Genomic DNA, 17,322 nt, shown 5'->3' on the forward strand with positions numbered 1-17,322 from the left:
GATTTAGATAAGACCATACCGGTTTGCATGATGAGCAATAAAAGAAAGAAAGAAAGGCAAGTCAGGGTGATTTGTCACCAATAACTCCAGACAGCCATTCACACATACCAGATGGTGACTGTTATTACCATTCTATATACTCCTACATACCCGGGCATAACAGGCTCGTTAACAATGTCTGTATATCTTTGCTATTGTTACTTTTAATGTCGCATCTTCACAGCTCATCACCGGACAGTTTGAAGTATCGCAGGCACATTGGAACACAGTAGATGTGCAAATGTGGTCATAAAGGCACAAACACTGAATCTTTGCTATTGTTACTTTTAATGTCGCATTTTCACAACTCATCGCCGGACATCTCACGCTGTTGCAGGCACCCTCTCTGTATAATGCCCTCTTGCCATGGCACAAGTCCTTGTGGTGTGTAAAAAAACTCAGTAAAGTCTTTCCTTATAGTTTAGTGGGCGGGCCGTATGAGGAGTTCTGCACACACGCGTCTCGCGGAGTATGGTACCTCAGTGCGGAAAAGACATTTTTTTTGTATCTCTTTACCACCCGTGGAGCGCGTTCTCCGCTCTTTGTCTCGCGGAGTATGGATCCAGCTTACGGGAGGCTGGAAGGGTCAAACCTTATCGAGACGCAGCATCCGAACAAAGCGAAAGCCTGGCGGTGAAGAACCACGCTGCTGTATGATGGATACTATTGGACAGACTTAGAAAGCAAACACCACACTTATTTTTTGTCAAACTGTATTGTTTTTAATCTTTCCGAACGAAAGATTTTTCACAGTATCAAAAGTGAATTTAAAAAAAAAGAAACAAGCCAACATACACTTGGCTATTATTGGTATAGTATAAATCTACATTCGAAACATTAAGATCATCTTCTCTAACTGAATATAACCTGGAAAGCATCAGAGATGTTGATGAAACAAAACCTCAGCACAGATTCAGGAAACAAATCATCCAACTCAAAAAAGCCATCAGCTAAGACAATGACACTGGTGCAGAACCCAAGACCATAGTTGTACCATAGGATCTCTTCTGTGATATTTATGTTTAGCAGAGGTGGATGTTGCCACCAAGTTCATACTACAGGGAGGGAGGGGGGGTATGTTGAAAATGCATCCCTTACTCACACAACCCTCAGAAACACAAGACAATGGCTCAAAGGGGCCTAAAAAATCCACTCAGTATGTACAAGCATAAAATCAACAAGGTGTCATGGCTTCAACGTTAAAAAGAACATTGCACACTGGTGTAACTGTTACTGCTAGGACATGGGATAAAAACAGATTGAGTGGGATAGGGGCAAATATATGGCCGCTGGTGGTGATAAATAGATCAAATCTGGGGGCGGGGAAACAAGATTTCTTTCCTTCATATCATGCATAGGCATGGGTTAAATAATGGATTTAGGATTTTAAGATTTACTCTGTGGACCAGTTGTAAGAGCAATAAAGACATAAGTGTATAAGCTTTAGAAAACAGTATAATTACTAAGTCAAGTGTTCCTGTGCAATGTCTACCTTTGATATCTAATTTTTTTTCCCCAATTGTTAAAAATTTAGACAAATATTCCAATAAAAACTATAAATAACCACCAGATGCACTGCAGCCTGAGTAACCCTCACTGTATTCTGCAGATGAGAGGGGTACAAGTGTTGTTCTTTAAATTAGGTCAAACAGCTGTCTTGTGTCTTCTTTGACAGTCATACAGTATAAGACAAATGGTCTAGTGTCTAAAATTGCTGTAGTGGGTCTAACTCTAGCAGTGCATAATGTAATGTATGATGAGCACCGAATCGAGAATTGGAATTCAGAAGTTTAACCACGTTAAAATGTCTCATTTGTGATAAAAACATTTATTTCATGTAAGGTAATTGTTTACATACTACATACGTCAGCACATGATTGCAGTGGATTCAACAGACTGGTTTCCATTTTTTGCATCTCTCATTTAGTGAACACTGCAGTAATAGCAAAGGGTAGAGTTGGCCTTAAGAATGCTCCCTGGCTTGTCAGTCGCACGTTGTTGTTTCAGTCTTCTGAATGGAGAGTATGGTGTTTTTTTTTTGAACCAGGGTCCCTTGGCTTAGTAAGGAAGAGGAGAAAAGTGGGAATGAGAGAAGGCCTCGGGCCAAAGAGGGCTCTACTGAAAGAGTTTGTGGTGCGAAGTTTTTTCTCTGGCACTCATCCAAGTTATTGAGCTGCATTGGAAGGAACCTTCTTGAGGCTAAAGTTGGACCAGTTCACTGCTACCTTCTGGCGGGTTTGCTTAGCAGAATCCAGGCAAAACCTACAAGGGAGCAAGGACAGACAAACAAAGCAAAAGAAGGAGATCCCCACTCGGTCAAATAGTTTATTTAAATAAAGCAGTTTATTGTATTTATATCACCCTACAGTGATGAACTTACCTTTTAAAATATTCCACTTCCCGATCAATCTCATCCATTTCTGTTGGATCCACATCTTTAGGGAGAAATACGTCATCTAAGGAGTGAAAGTTCAGATTTAAAAAAAAAAATTAAAAAAAATCAAACTTTATTAAATCATTGTGCACACTTGATTGATATATTCGCCCATACCAATAGCGCTGCTGGATTTTTCACCCTTGTTCTTATTCTTCTTGTTTCTTCCCTTGGATTGCTGCTGCTGTTGCCCATTTGCTGGAACAGTGGGGTGAGCTTTGTTTTCTGAATCCTGCTCAGGCCGTCCTCCTCGTGTCTCTGTGTCACTTCTCCCCCTTTGTGCCATCAAAGGTCCGTTTGCTGCATGTTTGGATGATCTACCCTCCTCAGCTTTCTTAGGCCCATTTCTCTGGTTTTCTGCTGAGTGCTGAGTCTGTCTGTTTCCAGACTTCAAGCTGTTAGACAGCATTTCTTTAAACTCATTGGTTCTTTGCGCTTCATTCCCAGAGGCAGCTTTGGTTGGTTTGTTGGAATTCTGCTCTGACACACACAGCTCCTGTCTCTGCTGCTGTTTCTTATTCTTCTTGGCCTTTGCACCCCCATTTCCAACTGTTGTGTTCTTGGGATCAAGAGTCTCCTCTTTTGATTTAGCTGTTGTTTGGACTGGCACCTGTGGCAAACTGTCAGATCCACTGGAAGTGCATCTTTCTGGGGAGCGAACTCTTATGAGCTTTGAGAGACTGGGGGTTGTGTGCAACCGTTGAATGTCCTTTGAAGCAACACTAACTCCTGATGCAGTAGTGGTTGTGGTGCTTGTGGTGGAGTTAGAGGATGAGACTATGGATGTGTCCTCCCACCCATTAACTAGGTCCAGGTGGCTCTTAAAGGATCCAAGTGAAAGTGGAGAGAGGTCAAGGTCTATTTGCTGTAAGTCAGAGGAACCGTTCAGATGGGACAGTAAATGATTTCCCTCCAACGTCGCCGCCTTCTTTGGGAAGTCGTTGACATCCAGATTAAGGTCATACATGCTAAATGAGGCCCGGATCGAATCTTTGATGGTGTTTTTTATCTCTTCTAGCCGACTTGTAAGAAAACTGTTAACACGCTCAAGTTCAAGCTGTGGCCAGTCCAGCAACCGACTGGCTTCTGGCCCATCAGACATGGGCTCGTCCACGGGCTCACATGGATTGGAGTGGGGGTCACTGCCTGCAGCATCCATGTTACCCTGCTGAGCTTTTTCCTGCAAGAGATGTGATAAACAGACACCCACGTGTAAATGGGTAAGTTCACACAAAGTGAAATGTTGAATGATGAACATAACAAAGAAGTTAAACTGGCATAAACTTGACATATACAATAAATACAAAGTTAGTTAAGTTTCCACACCTTCTTCTTTTGTTTGTGTCGAGCCCTTTTGGCAGCCTTGGCACTGTTGACAGGTTTGGGCTCTGAACTGTTTATGAAGTCTAACAGCTCGTCCACGTCCCGGTTGTCAATGGCACCAGCCACTGTCAGTTCTGTGTCTTGACGTTGAGGCAGCTCCTCCTTACGCCGGGTCAGACGTGAGCGTAGCTTCTCCCGGATCTCTGCGTAGTTTCGGCTAGTTGGTGCAGCAGGAGGCTGTGACCAAACAACAAAGCAACGTCTTACATTTATAAATGTTTAGAAAACAATGTAGCTTTAAAGGTTAATGGCTAATAGAAAGTACCGCATTGTGTCCAAAGAACTCGCAGTAGCAGCAGTCACAGTACTTCCCATCCTTCTGGTTAGTTGAAGAGGAGGCACAGGAGCTTCTCTCAGAGCTGCTGTCTTCATCCTCACCTTCCTCCAGCTCAGGCGAAGGATGGCACAATGTCCCATTAGTCACTTTGTGCCCCTTACATGTTTGATCCCTGCAAAAATAATAATAAAAAATGTATTTATATTCAGAATATCACACACTGATATGATTTCTCAGTTTAACTAGTTAAAGAAAACCAGTCTTGATATATGAACACTAACCTGCAGGCCCCAGCTGTTAGATGGCCAACGTTGGAAGGGGCCACCGTTCCCGGGCCGTGTCCATTACAAGAGTGGTTGCAGCCCATTACTGGCGTGCCCAGTTTGCTATGTTGTGTGTTCACAGGAGGAATGTGGGAGTTTTTGCATGGGCTGGGCTTGTGGACTGATGTTGGGCTGTCTGGAGAATTGAGTTTAGCTGCAGGGCCATGAAGGTTTGGTACCAGTGGGGAAAAGGGAGCGTGCGCTGCCACAGCTGTGCCGCAGGAGGAGGTGACATGGCCATGCTGCCCAGAGTTCGGCTTTGGGGGCACAAGAGAGGAATGCTGGGAAGACAGGCCGGTGGGACTGTTGGGGGGTACCGACAGGTCTGTATGTTGATGGTCATTGGGATGGAAGGCTTCACCTAGACAAGAAAAAGACATTAAAGAAAAATACTCAGCCGTTCATGAGCAGTCCTGCTACTATTAGAACCAAAGACTATAATTATCATTCATATCTCACTGAGGCCTGAATACCTGGATCTACCTTGAAAGTGAGTTGTAATTTCTTCCCTGTTCTGCTGTTAAAGCATCTTAACAATCAGCTATATAATTAATGAATTAGTGTTTTTTTACAGTTCTTTTTTGTAAATTAGATAGACGCGCACAATTAATGCACAAGAATCACTGTTTTTATGGAGTCAGTATGCATTATGATGCCTATGTTGAAAAGGGGTGTGGTAAAGGGCCAAATATACATACTACAAATGACTGTCTTCCCCCTTTGATAATACTTTACATAAAAACTAAATTAATATGACAAACAAAGCATTCAAATGTAGTGGGTTTATTAAACAAAATGTGTTGAAGAACAATTACCTGGTGGCGTTGGTCGACGGCACATGGTCTTGAAGTGCTTGGAAGTGGTCTTACAGAGGTCTGCTGAGGTAGGCAGAGGGTTCCCAGCAGAAGATCCACTGGAGTTTTGGGATGACGGGTGACTGTAGGGACAGACTTTGGTCCCTGATGTTTTCACAGACTTCCCAGGCGCTTCATGAAGTCCTCTTTTCTCGAGACAGGCAGACCCAGCTGTTATACCTGCAGTGAGAACAAGTGAACTGATAGTGAATTTAAAGCAACATGACAATTGTTACAATCATGGGGAAAGTACATAGCTGTGTTTGTCCATATTATATATTGGCTGGGGATTAATGTTGGGGGTGGGGAAAATCCATTCACATAATTTGATCTATTTAAACATGGATCTTGCGCAGAGGACAAGCATTTGGTCAAACTTTATTTTTGATGATTTTATCATCTTCTGGGAATTGAGGAAAGTTAAGAGGACCTGGCTGTATGCTATGCAAACTTTGTGATGTAAAGGTAAGTATGTTGGCACTAGCTTTGCTATTTGTTTCAAGGCTTTTGATGCTTTTTACAAAGGACTGTAAGTGAAAGTGAAATGTATTTTCATAACTGCAGTCAGCTGATATTAAATTTGTTTTAGAATACATGGGTCGACTAAACTGGCAAGACACAACAAACAGTATTTTTTGTTATAATATCTAAGAAGGTGTGAAGACTAACAGGTACAACCATGTCTCAGCTGAGCGCTGTTTTGCGCATTATTGGACTGTTTACATTTTTTAATTCTTTTTTACTTTGCTGGCGTGTTTAGGCCTGTTTATCTATGACCGTGAAGAAACCAGCTAAAGAAGTCAGTTTTAGTCCTTTTTTTTTTTTTTACAAAAAAAATTAGAAAGTAGAACTTTCTACATTACAGCATCTCAATAGTGCAGCATACTTATTTATGTTGTGAAAAAATGATCTCTTCCCAGCCAGCACACACTGCAGCAGAAGTGCTGTACAGTAACAAAACCCAGGCTTAAAAGTAACCATTTGTTTAAAAGGATACTGGTGATTATACTCTAGCTAGCATCAAAGCAAAACTCTTTTCTGTCTCTTTCCCTCCTACTTTCCTTAAAATTGAATTTTTAGTTATTTAAGAAGGGTGAAGCTACTCGGATGGTGCTTACATGTACTGCTTTCACTTACTGCTGTCCGCAGGTAATTTGGCAGAAATGACCACTTTGACAAAATTGCTAAACTTAAAGACACACACACAGTTCAGTCAAGTACACTCTACAAAGTAGTCTGACGAAAGCAAAGAAACAGGGAGGGGAAAAATAGGCGAAAATAAAGTCATCACAGCTGTTTGTCACACCTGCCCTCCGGAAACATGTCTCACTTTCACATTCAATTCTGATCTCTAACAAGCCACGTCTAAGGTCAATGAGGCTAGAAAATGTTACTTTGTATTATTGTCCTCTTACACCCTGAGTAGACAAAGGACAACGTATTAAATAATAGATTAAACTTGATTAAACTTTAATTTACATGCTATGATTAATTATAATCCATCCTTAATAAAACCTGATTTATTTAATCATATTCTGCTTTTTCTTTATGCTTGACAAATAATCTCATTGGATTAGGTTCTGTCAATGTATTAACTGCAGGCTATGAAAACAGCTAATTTAGCCAAGTGCTGTCATTCATGGTAACGTTTTAGAACAGACATAGTTGCTTTGTTTTTCATGTTGTTTATCATATCTGGACTACACTAACGTTTTAATACTCTATATTCACAGGATGTATATTTGTTCTTATAATATGTGTTATAGCCTAATATTAATGTTTACTAAATTTGCAGCAGTTACTGCCACTGTTATAAAATGTTTAGATTGTTTGCCATGTGTTGACAGACCTTGTTGTGAGTGTGAAGAAGTGTTATGGTTGCAGTGTTCCCCTCCGTTGGTGTGGGCAGAGTTCCAGAGACCTGACAGTTTATGGGCTGACAGGAAGGAACTTGGGTCCCAGTCTACAGTACTTTGCTCCGGGTAACCGTTCCCACAGCTCTGGGACTTACAGGAGGAAGAGTGTGACAATGGTACCTGAATTTGAAAAAACAAAAAACAAAATTACAATTAGTGAATCATCTGCTGTCAACATAGGTCTACATATTGGCTGCAATGGAACCAAATTGCAGTGAAACAAGACCAAACACAAAAACTGGACATTACTCATTGCACTGCATTATTCAGAAATTTCACCCTTTGCTGTCTTCTGGTCATTTTTCACATTTAACCCAAAACATCAAAAACAGTATGCTTGCCTGCAGTGAAGTAAGATGATGCTGTCAGTCTTCAAAATTTGCATTTCATTCAAAGTATTTATCTAGCAATGACAATGACGGGAATTGTCGTCTTTCTCTCTCTCTGACCCAAATGTGTCCCTTGTTATTTACCGGCGTTGGCTGGTCCTGTGTGCTCCGCCTCTCCTCCTCTTCCACACTCTTGCAGCAGCTCTGACAGATCCACAGAGGCACCTCACCCAGCAGTGACTGTGACAGTGAGGGAACTGCGTCGGCCAGCTTCCGCCCCGGTGCCTCCCGCAATAAGGCCTGGGACAAGGCAGGCACAGCATCAGCTAGCTTCGTCCCATGTCCCACAGGAAGTCCATTCACCGAGTTTGCTCCCCAGTCCTTAAATTCACGGTGGCACAGGAGGCAGCAGGTGTGCATGGGCTAGAAAGAGACAGAGAACATAATGAAAACTCCAACTATAAATACCATTTACAGAACTTTCTTTAACAAGAAAGAGGGACTACTTAGTCAGAAACTCTGAATGTCTACTTTATCATCAATTGCATCACAAATTTCACTTAAATCACCCTAAACAAAACAGCCTTTATTAAAAATAAACAAATATTATTATTAATTATAACATATTATAGAATGCCAGTGTGTGATTAAACAACCCAGAATCACAAGCAACTTCCAAGTGTCAAACATTATGTTGTAGACAGTCACTAGTATAAGGAACATGGAGCTCAACATAAGATGCAATACATGGTGCAGTTTTAAAAAGCTCAGTAAAATTGTTGAAACAAAATGTAGCAGTAGTGTCCTCGTTGTGGTAGGATTCAGTGGATAAATACATAAATATGATCGTGGGTACATCTTAAGTATAAAACGTAATGTATTAGTCGAAGCAACAGTTAGTCAGGGAATAGTTTAAAAACTCAGATCAGGTTTAAAATTACTTGGGTCCCGAGAAGACCACTGTCAGTCTTGTGGCGTATCATTACATCTTAAAGGTCTGTGGTAAACCCACACAGCTAATGTTACTGACACTGATTTAGCTAGCCATCATTAGCCGATAAGTTAAGTGCTTGCACTGAAACTTTCTGATATTAGCTCCTGTTACGCTGCGATAAAAGAATAAAAACACAAGCACGTAATAGCATGACACGCTCGAGTAATAAAAGCATGCCCGAGTTTGCTGTTGTGATTGCTTCCCCGTTTTATTTAGCAAACTAACTAGCAGGTTAGCATCTAGCTGGGTTAGCATCTTCTGACTGTGAGGTGCCTATGGATGGGACCGAGTGTGGGCAGCAAGCACGTTTACGGCACGCTAGCTGAAGATGATAGCCCGGCTAGCCTGTTAGCTAACGTTAGCTGCACGGATGAAGAGTTGTAAACGTTGATAATGGGACGACCTGCTTGAGCCACAATGTCACCTGTCCCGTGGAAGAGATGGGCTGCAATGCTAGCAACATTGCCTGAAAGCCGCCTGATGTGAACGATCCTGTTCGATAAGTTGATGTTATTATTTATTTATTTTCACATCAAACGGCATGTAGCTCTACACCCACGACAAGTACACTATGACTAAAATAGCTTCCCACAACCCAATGGATGCATATAACTTCACCTCTGCACTGTTTGGCTTCATTAAATAAAAGCACAATAGAAGATGCTTGGATTAGCAGACTGGTGCTAGCACAGAGGCTAGCTAGCCAATTTTGAACGCATCGTTTGGCTTGCTGCTAGCTACCTGGTTCGCCCTGGTTGTAGCCAGCCTATCCAGCCCAGCATCTCCGCCGCCACCGCCAGCTGCATCGCCGGGAGAAACTGAGCTCTTCGGTGCGGTCTGCTGTCCAGGTACAAGCTCCTTCTGGGCGATCCCTTGCTGCTTGCTTTTCTTCCTTGCCATCGCGACGATGTTTATAATACGCTTTGGCCAAGTTTGCACCAGTTTCGAAGATTTTAAGGGCACACTTTCTTTTCTTGTCGGACCTCAAAATGTTCTCTATCTCCTCCAGTCAAGACAACAGTCAATATGGCGGAGGACTGGCACACTCGGGAGTTCAAAGGTTAAAGAAACTGCTGGCAAAGAGGCTTCACTTCCGCATGGAGAACACAGCTGTAATCCTGTTGTCGCGGTGAAGCCAGGCGCCGCCATGTTTAGTAAGGGCAATGCTCCCCTCCCACTTTGTCCGGGATAAAAAGACAGCAGAATTAGCCAATTACATAAAATTTCAAGTAGCCCTCATGTTTACATTTGCTACTCAACGATTTTCTCAGCATTGTGTTGTATTTCAGTTTAATATGTGTCTGTGTGACCACACCATGCTTTGTATTTAGCCTAAAATAATAAAACATGCTGATACGGCTTGAGTTGAGGTAGTTTTCTAACGACGGTGGAAGAGCTGCTAAGGTTTATAGTATAATATCGAAAGTGCATAACAATAAAACTCGATAGAGCTACTTCATAGAAAACCGGGTTATTTATAATATTATATTCCATAAATGTGTAACGGCGTGTAAATATCGAGAAACTATTGTTTAGTATAATACGATATTAAAAATAAAGGTGCAGTGCTCTGTAAAATATGTGCAAGTGGCGATTGGAGGGAGGGGTCGGAGGCTTGACAGTGACGTTTTACGTTTTCCTCCTGACGCATTCGAGTGCTTTGGGAAATATAGGAAATGTATGCATTTATGATGCAGAGGGAAGCGATATTAAAGTCTTACACAGTTTGTAAGCATTTTCCATGATAATTTAATGTAAATAAAAAAGTTAATGTTTGTCGCAAAACAGCGGAAGTACGTGGAAGTAGGTAATTAAACACATAGGTGCAGCTTTGGCAGGCATTTTGCAATTTTCCTCTTTTAATACACATAATATGCGCAGTGTAGGCCCACATATTTTTTTAGGAAACATAAAATCCAAATTGGTCTACCAGAAGGAGCAGCCGAACCTGGCCCTTAAATCCTGCCCTTGCTGTTTTTGTGAAACGGGGCTTTGGAATTTCCGTGTTGACGTACAGCACTTGAACGCAGCGCTGGTGCTGGGTTTTGTGGATGAGGACGTAGCAGCAGGCAGCAGAACACAGACTCATCTACTTCAGGCTGCCGACGCTTTTAGCACAGTGGGTTGTTTACCTGCGGTCGTTTTATTAAAGAAAAAACAACAACAACAACAATGGAAGGAAACATGTGCAACATCCAGGTGCTTCTTCGCGCTGCTGAGTTTTTGGAGAGGAGAGAACGAGGTAAGCATTTTCTGACAGCACGGAGGGGGGACTGGCTGGTTATTGTTAAAACAACAAAACATACAATAAAGTGTTTATTATTGTGCACCCGAACACACTGCAGAGACACCGCACTGTGTAATTACGCGAGATTTCATCGAGATTTTTGCTAAGAAGTTATTTTTGGGCGATCTATGCCATTTGACTCAGTGACCTACATATCGGCCGCATCATTGTACTCAAAGGCGCCAATCTGGACCAGTTTGAAAACGAACCCGGGCGCTGAGCGGTCATTAGTCTGCATGAAAAACAGGCTGAAAAGGGCCAATGCAAGGTTTTCCATTCATTGCTTCTTCACTGTATACTCGGCGTCGTCTGGTTTATTTGTGACGGTGTTAAACCGGTTTTACCACAGCGGACAGCTTGGAGGTGATGGCGCCAAAACCAAAAACAAAACGTCCAGCTGATGACAGCGGCAGGCTGGTTCAGTCCTCCCCATTTCCCCGTCAAAGCTGGCGTCATCTTACGGCACACAGCAGTGCATGCTTATTTATAGCAGCAGGATTCATACATGTTAATAATAAATGTTATGTTTGATGGAGCAGCCTTTTGTCTTTGTCTCATGTCTCCTGTCTCCTGTGATGTGTTCCTGCTCAGAAGCAGAACATGGATATGCCTCAGTCCTGCCTCCTCTCAGTCCAAGTCTCTCGGATAAGAGGAGCAAACAGAAGTCAAAGAAGATATCTGCTGGTGGCAATAGGTGAGTGCATGACGGAACAGACAACTACAACTGACAGGAGGGTGTGGTTGTCAGGCAGACTTTCAGTTTTAGACCCAGCCTTACACACGTCCCTATTTCTAACGCTAAACAAACTGTGTCTTGCAGGTCAGTTCACAACGAGCTGGAAAAGAACAGGTAATTAATTTTGCCACAATAACACCAAAAGTTCATAGTTTTTTTTTTCTTGTGTGTGTCATCGCAAATTGAATGTGGTTATGTTGGCTATAGTTAGTGAGGGAAGACGTGGATTAACTTCATTTGTTGTGATTTGTAGACGGGCTCAGCTGAGGCACTGCCTGGAGCAGCTCAAGAAGCAGGTCCCTCTGTCGACAGACTCCGTGAGGAACACCACGCTCAACCTGCTGAGACGAGCCCAGCTCCACATAAAGGTCCAAGCAACATGAAAATCTTCCACATTCAAGCACAAATGGCTCACGGTGGTAGTGCTTTCCTGGTCTTTGTTGTTGGTCCGTTGTTCACTTGTGTCTCTCTCCGTCTCGCTTCAGAAGCTGCAGGAGCAGGACGAGCGTGCAGAGCAGATGAAGGGACGCCTACGCTGGGAGCAGAGAGAGCTGCGGGTTCGGCTGGAGCAGCTGCAGAGAGGCACGGAGAGGATGCGGAATGACAGCCAGGGGTCTGCCATGTCCTCAGAGAGGTCCGACTCCGACAGAGGTAAGTCTCACAGGCACTGTCACCTCACTGATTAACAATGCACAGCGACTACTGATGAAAATCTAGTACAATACATGCATTTTAAAAATTATAAATAAAATGGAATGTAAATATATAGTGGAATTTAAAAAGTAAATTAATCCAAAAAAATTAATTCTGAAAAAAATTTTTCAGAAATTATGAATGACTTAATACGTTCTTTTTTCTTTTGCTAATGGGTTTGATGTGTGGTTGGTGTCATTACAGAGGATGTGGAGGTTGATGTAGAAAGAATTGTGTTTGACTGTGTGGACTCTGACGGACTCAGCATTACACACACCGGTGCAGACCACTGTTACTCCAGCACAGACAAAACCTGGCTATGACAGCGAGGATTGAACAGTTACCGGTAACTGGTGCGCAGAGGAGAGGAGAGAGGAGGAGAAAACATTCCAAAAAAACAAGAGGGCGAGCGAGGATGGATGAGAAAGATGTTACTGTTCAACTGAACACATTTTTTTTTACAGAGGCATTCGCCTGTCAAATCGTGTTGGACTTAAACATTGGTCGTGAGTGAAATGTGTCCATTTGCACTGAACAGCAGCTAAAATCACTGGGCTGGGATGGATATTGTACTAATTCATACAGCATATTTTCTGGAATTTGCCCCGTGAAGCCACAGGGTGTGTAACTTCCAATGATGGAGCAGTTCCATTCTCTTCTGTAAGGGCTTTTGACTCAAAGCTTTTAACTTATTCTTTACTACAGTATGTCTGTACTGAATTCTGCCTTAAATCAGATTTGGTTTAGTATTCTATACAGCTTTTTCTTAGCACTAAGTTTATATTTTTGTAATGTTAGCATGCACTTAAACATTAAGCTGTGCTATGTAATCTATTATTTGTCCTAATGTATAGGTTCAGTCATGTATTTCGCTCTTTTTATTCTGTTGCACATCACGTCCATACGTTGCACTTGTTTCGTGTCAAAGATTTTTTTGGCGCATATCAAAATCAAAACCATAAACAATAATAATTACCAGGTCAGATTTGCACATTGATAGCCAGCCTGTAATTACATGCAAGGAGCGTGGGCCTGTGTTCGACCGTGAGAGCATTAAAGGGACTCCTTGCACAGTCACTGCTTACATCACCTGATGTCAAGTGTTGCTATCAGAACATCACTTGAGCATTTTTCATTTCAGATGTTGACTCAGAAACATCACCGATCGGGCAGATAACGTCTACTTGTAATGATTATGCAGGAATGCAGTTTATAACAAGTGTGTATCCTAATAACTCCTATAATATTTAATATCTGAAGGTGCTTTTAATCTTCACTTTTGTATATGCAAGATGCCTTATTACTTTTTTAAGTCTGTCTCTCCGCCCAGTAATATTATGTAGCATTTTTGTACTGGTGTAAGCTTTTTTTTTTTTCAAATGAATAAATATTTTCTATATTTATGTGCTAATTGTGGTTATTTTAATTAACTCATTCCTTCCCAGGCCATGAGATTTTCACAATTTTGCTGTCAGGGTTTCTCTGTAGGACTTCTGTATTTCCTTTTAAGTCATTAGAGCATTGACACAATACTTTACCAGGCTGAAACAAATCAGGACTAGTACACAGACAGCTGAACACTATGATCAGAATCAAATCGTTTATTATCAAGCTGATGTTTCATTAACAAATCAAATACATTGTTGCACAGGTTTTCCCCACACAGTACAAGGTATCCTTCCTGCCAGATGAAATCACTGATATCCTTTCCACCCAGCTCACCACAGCATCGGGGATATCAAGCTATGACTGGCAACACAATAGATTGTTCTTCAGTTGATGTGTCTTCAGCAGTGAAATGACACGGGATTAAACACTGAAACTAATAAACAAGAAGGCAACAATCGGAACTTTTGTAGTAATGCTGATCTTTATACAAGAAGCTGTAAAGAACAGGTAACTGAAGAAAGAATGGTAACACAAAATGTAGGAACAGAGTAAAATGCAAACACTGGAAGAGCACAAAGGTTGAGCAATCATCAGAGTTGGCCGCCATCACTTTATGGCACTGGGAGCCATATTCACCTATTCTAAGATCTCTATCGCTAGCAAATACTGAGATGATGTGGCATCAGGGGTACAATAGTGTGACATGAAGAGGGAGGCTGGAACAGGCTCTTGAACCCAGCTCAGGCCTTTTATGGTCCACCCACCATTTCAGTCGGACATGTCCTCACAGAGGTGTGTACCCTTGAATGGGATTGTTTTTGTCTTACCCCAGTGCTGTACTGAATGATGAGAGGGGGGGTAAACAAATCAGTCTCTGTCCCAGTGTCAGTGGCAGCAGTACCATTTGATTCATGCAGTTCATCACACATACTGTTTCTTCTGGGCATGCGAGGCAAGGTCTTTGGCTTTTTCTTTAGCTGCCAGGGCCGTCTCTCTTGCACGCTCTGTAGCCGTTTCGGCTAAGGTTCTGGATGGAGTTTCTCCTACAAAGGAAAGAGGTTGTTCAAAAAAAAACAACGCTGTGAAAAGTGAATGAATTTCCACCCACAGAAGGAATTAATAAAATCTGTATATATGATTGTTGAATTATGAGATTTCCAATCCTTGCAGGTTCAGAATGTGGCCTAAACCGCTGCACAGAGTGTAATCAAAACCTTAGACATAGCATCAAATGCAAATACTAAAAAAAGGACAGATGTACTTTACCTTGCATTTTGGAAAGCACATATTCAAAGCCTTTCATGGTCTTTGTAACACTGGTCTTAAACCTTGCGAGGCCAAACTCCTGGAAAGTAGAGAAGACAAATTCAAACAAGAGGTTTCTAATGAATTTAACAACCTATAACTCATTTTATCACAAATGTACTGCTACTGTTAAAAGGTGACTAAGATGACGTGTCATAAATCTTTAGGTAATTCACATCTTAGTGGCGGCTTTAACTGCTCAGCTGTTGCATCTCAACATCGTGTATTGTGTTACCAATTACAGAATGATGGATAGGTGAGGGAGTCTCTCCTTCGATAACGCCCCACGCTACTTTCCCTGGCTGCCCCGCATTGCTCTACTGACCTGAATAGCTCTGGAGAGCCCGTAGACATTGGAAGAGATCCAGGCTTCTCTTTTAATCTCAGTCCAGCTGCCATTCTCGGGGTTAATTCGGTACTCACACCGCTCTTCCACAGACTGGTGCAACACAAACAAACAAAACATAAAAATGTGAAGCCATGTGTTGCCTTGCTGCTATGTTAAGTGCTTATAGAAGGAAGCTTAAAGTACCATGAGGCGAGCATGGCTGATGTTCCATGTTAGTGTGGTCATGGTCCTTTTCTGAGGGTCCACGATGGAGTCCTCAATGATATACGCTGAGCTGGCCATGTGCTTTGGAAGATAACGCTCCATCCATCGAGGTGCCCGGCTCGTTTTGGTCAACAATCGTCTGGAAATGAGGCAGTTGGATGGGGTGACCTCCCGGAAAATAATGTCCTCAGTCAAGACGTGGTTACTACAAAAGAAATAAAAACTTGCATGTTAATAGAAACCCGCTGTGTAGGGCTGTGATCACACGATTATGTTCACTGTCAGAGAACTGAAAGTCAAAGGTGTCTTGCTTAAGATCACATTCTACTTATCTCTCTTATTCTTGATATTAATACTGTCCGTTATCATACTGATGCTCTTTTCTGGTTTGTGGTTTGTTTATAGTAATAAATAACTTCATAACTAATGAAGTGATGAGGTGTCAATTATTATTATTATATCTATGTATCATGTCATGTTGCACTGTACATGATAAGAGTTTCCAATTGGTCTATAGCTGCAGGAGTGCTTTATTAGATAAGAAATGAAAGTTTATCAGTACTCCAACCCTCCTCATCCTCACCTGTACGGGTTGGGATATCGTTGCCAGAAAGCAACACACACTTGGTCCCAGGTGGTTTTCAGTAAACCTGCGCAGCAGAAATATTTCACCATTGTTCCCCTTGTTTACTCTGGCAAAGCCCTGCAGAGATACAGAACAAATAACACGTGTGAAATCTGCAACCAACTCTCAGAGGAGGTTGATGAATGTGTTCTCCCAAATATGTCAACAATGAGGACGGATAGCAACAGATGAACAGCAGCATTTAGTGTAGTTTAAACTACGTGTGTTTTAATCCTATCTGCTACCAAAGAGTGTTTTTCTGGATCTTTCAAACCAACGGTTTATAACAACTAAAGTCATTAAAATACATAACAACTCAAAAACATCACACGGATTGTTTTTATGCGATCAACAGCAGAAATTACGACCACATACGGATTAATAAAGTAACAGTAAAGGGTGAACATCAGAAAAAACGATTCTGGCACATTTGTCACGTCCGCACTCCTTTAGCTTCCGTGATAGCATGAGCTAGCCTAGCAGATCACATGAATGAATGACGTACGATGAAGAATTTTTTTTTACCAGCGTTCGGCAAAATTAAAATGTCGGTCCAGAAGCAAAGACGGTTACCTGCACGATGACACCATTTATACAACTTGACTTTGCATTTTAAACTCCTGTCGGGATGAACTTCCTCGCGGAGCTACCTACAAATCGTGTCAAACATGAGTCGAACTAGGGGGAAGGTCAACGCATACGTCACATCCGATTAGGTAAGCCGCTGCGATATCTGCTCAGAACACTAGGGGGCAGCAGACGACCGCAAAATAATGTCACATAGTTTACTTTATATGAATATTGATAGGAAAAGTTTTGTAATATATAATATTATATATATATATATATATAATATAATATTAAAACAAATGAACGCTAATGCAGTAAATTATTATTCTAACATAGCTTGTTCTAAATACTTTACTGCCAAATATCAAATTGGCTTGCTTTAACAATAATAGCCTACAACCCATAAAAGAACATATGCTAAAGTAGGAAACCGATAATGTGAGTGTGTCAAGAATCAGCAAAACAAACTGTGAAGCCAGGTTTATTTTCTCTGCTGTAAAATGAATCACACAGCAAATGCTATACTACCTGCTAATTAAAAGCTTTATTGGATTTACTTGAACCATTTTTCCCAGAAATGACTTTAAACATTTATGGATAAACCTTGTATTTGGT

General features: G+C 41.6%; 3 protein-coding genes across 3 annotated transcripts; 1 reads left to right on the forward strand and 2 right to left on the reverse strand.

Annotated features, from left to right (window-relative positions):
• Positions 1 to 1,846: 1,846 nt before the first annotated feature.
• Positions 1,847 to 9,585, reverse strand: fam193b (family with sequence similarity 193 member B). Its single transcript, XM_028415679.1, has 10 exons — positions 9,291 to 9,585; positions 7,700 to 7,978; positions 7,160 to 7,346; positions 5,272 to 5,490; positions 4,415 to 4,817; positions 4,122 to 4,305; positions 3,800 to 4,033; positions 2,591 to 3,653; positions 2,420 to 2,495; positions 1,847 to 2,301 (listed from the first exon to the last, which is right to left on the reverse strand). Exons 1-10 carry the CDS (start codon positions 9,447 to 9,449, stop codon positions 2,205 to 2,207), a joined length of 2,901 nt encoding a protein of 966 aa, XP_028271480.1. The 5' UTR covers positions 9,450 to 9,585; the 3' UTR covers positions 1,847 to 2,204.
• Positions 9,586 to 10,605: 1,020 nt separating this feature from the next.
• Positions 10,606 to 13,587, forward strand: mxd3 (MAX dimerization protein 3). The gene is made up of 6 exons (XM_028415760.1): positions 10,606 to 10,791; positions 11,428 to 11,530; positions 11,657 to 11,686; positions 11,826 to 11,940; positions 12,058 to 12,223; positions 12,470 to 13,587. The coding sequence occupies exons 1-6, from the start codon at positions 10,722 to 10,724 to the stop codon at positions 12,586 to 12,588; spliced, it is 603 nt and encodes a 200-aa protein (XP_028271561.1). The 5' UTR covers positions 10,606 to 10,721; the 3' UTR covers positions 12,589 to 13,587.
• A 264-nt stretch (positions 13,588 to 13,851) lies between these two features.
• Positions 13,852 to 16,832, reverse strand: prelid1a (PRELI domain containing 1a). Its single transcript, XM_028415757.1, has 7 exons — positions 16,711 to 16,832; positions 16,096 to 16,215; positions 15,492 to 15,717; positions 15,285 to 15,398; positions 14,921 to 14,999; positions 14,586 to 14,697; positions 13,852 to 14,493 (listed from the first exon to the last, which is right to left on the reverse strand). The coding sequence occupies exons 2-7, from the start codon at positions 16,185 to 16,187 to the stop codon at positions 14,478 to 14,480; spliced, it is 639 nt and encodes a 212-aa protein (XP_028271558.1). The 5' UTR covers positions 16,188 to 16,215; positions 16,711 to 16,832; the 3' UTR covers positions 13,852 to 14,477.
• Positions 16,833 to 17,322: the final 490 nt, after the last annotated feature.

This window comes from Parambassis ranga, chromosome 10, assembly GCF_900634625.1.
Source record: "Parambassis ranga chromosome 10, fParRan2.1, whole genome shotgun sequence".
In the NCBI taxonomy this organism is placed as follows: domain Eukaryota; kingdom Metazoa; phylum Chordata; class Actinopteri; family Ambassidae; genus Parambassis; species Parambassis ranga.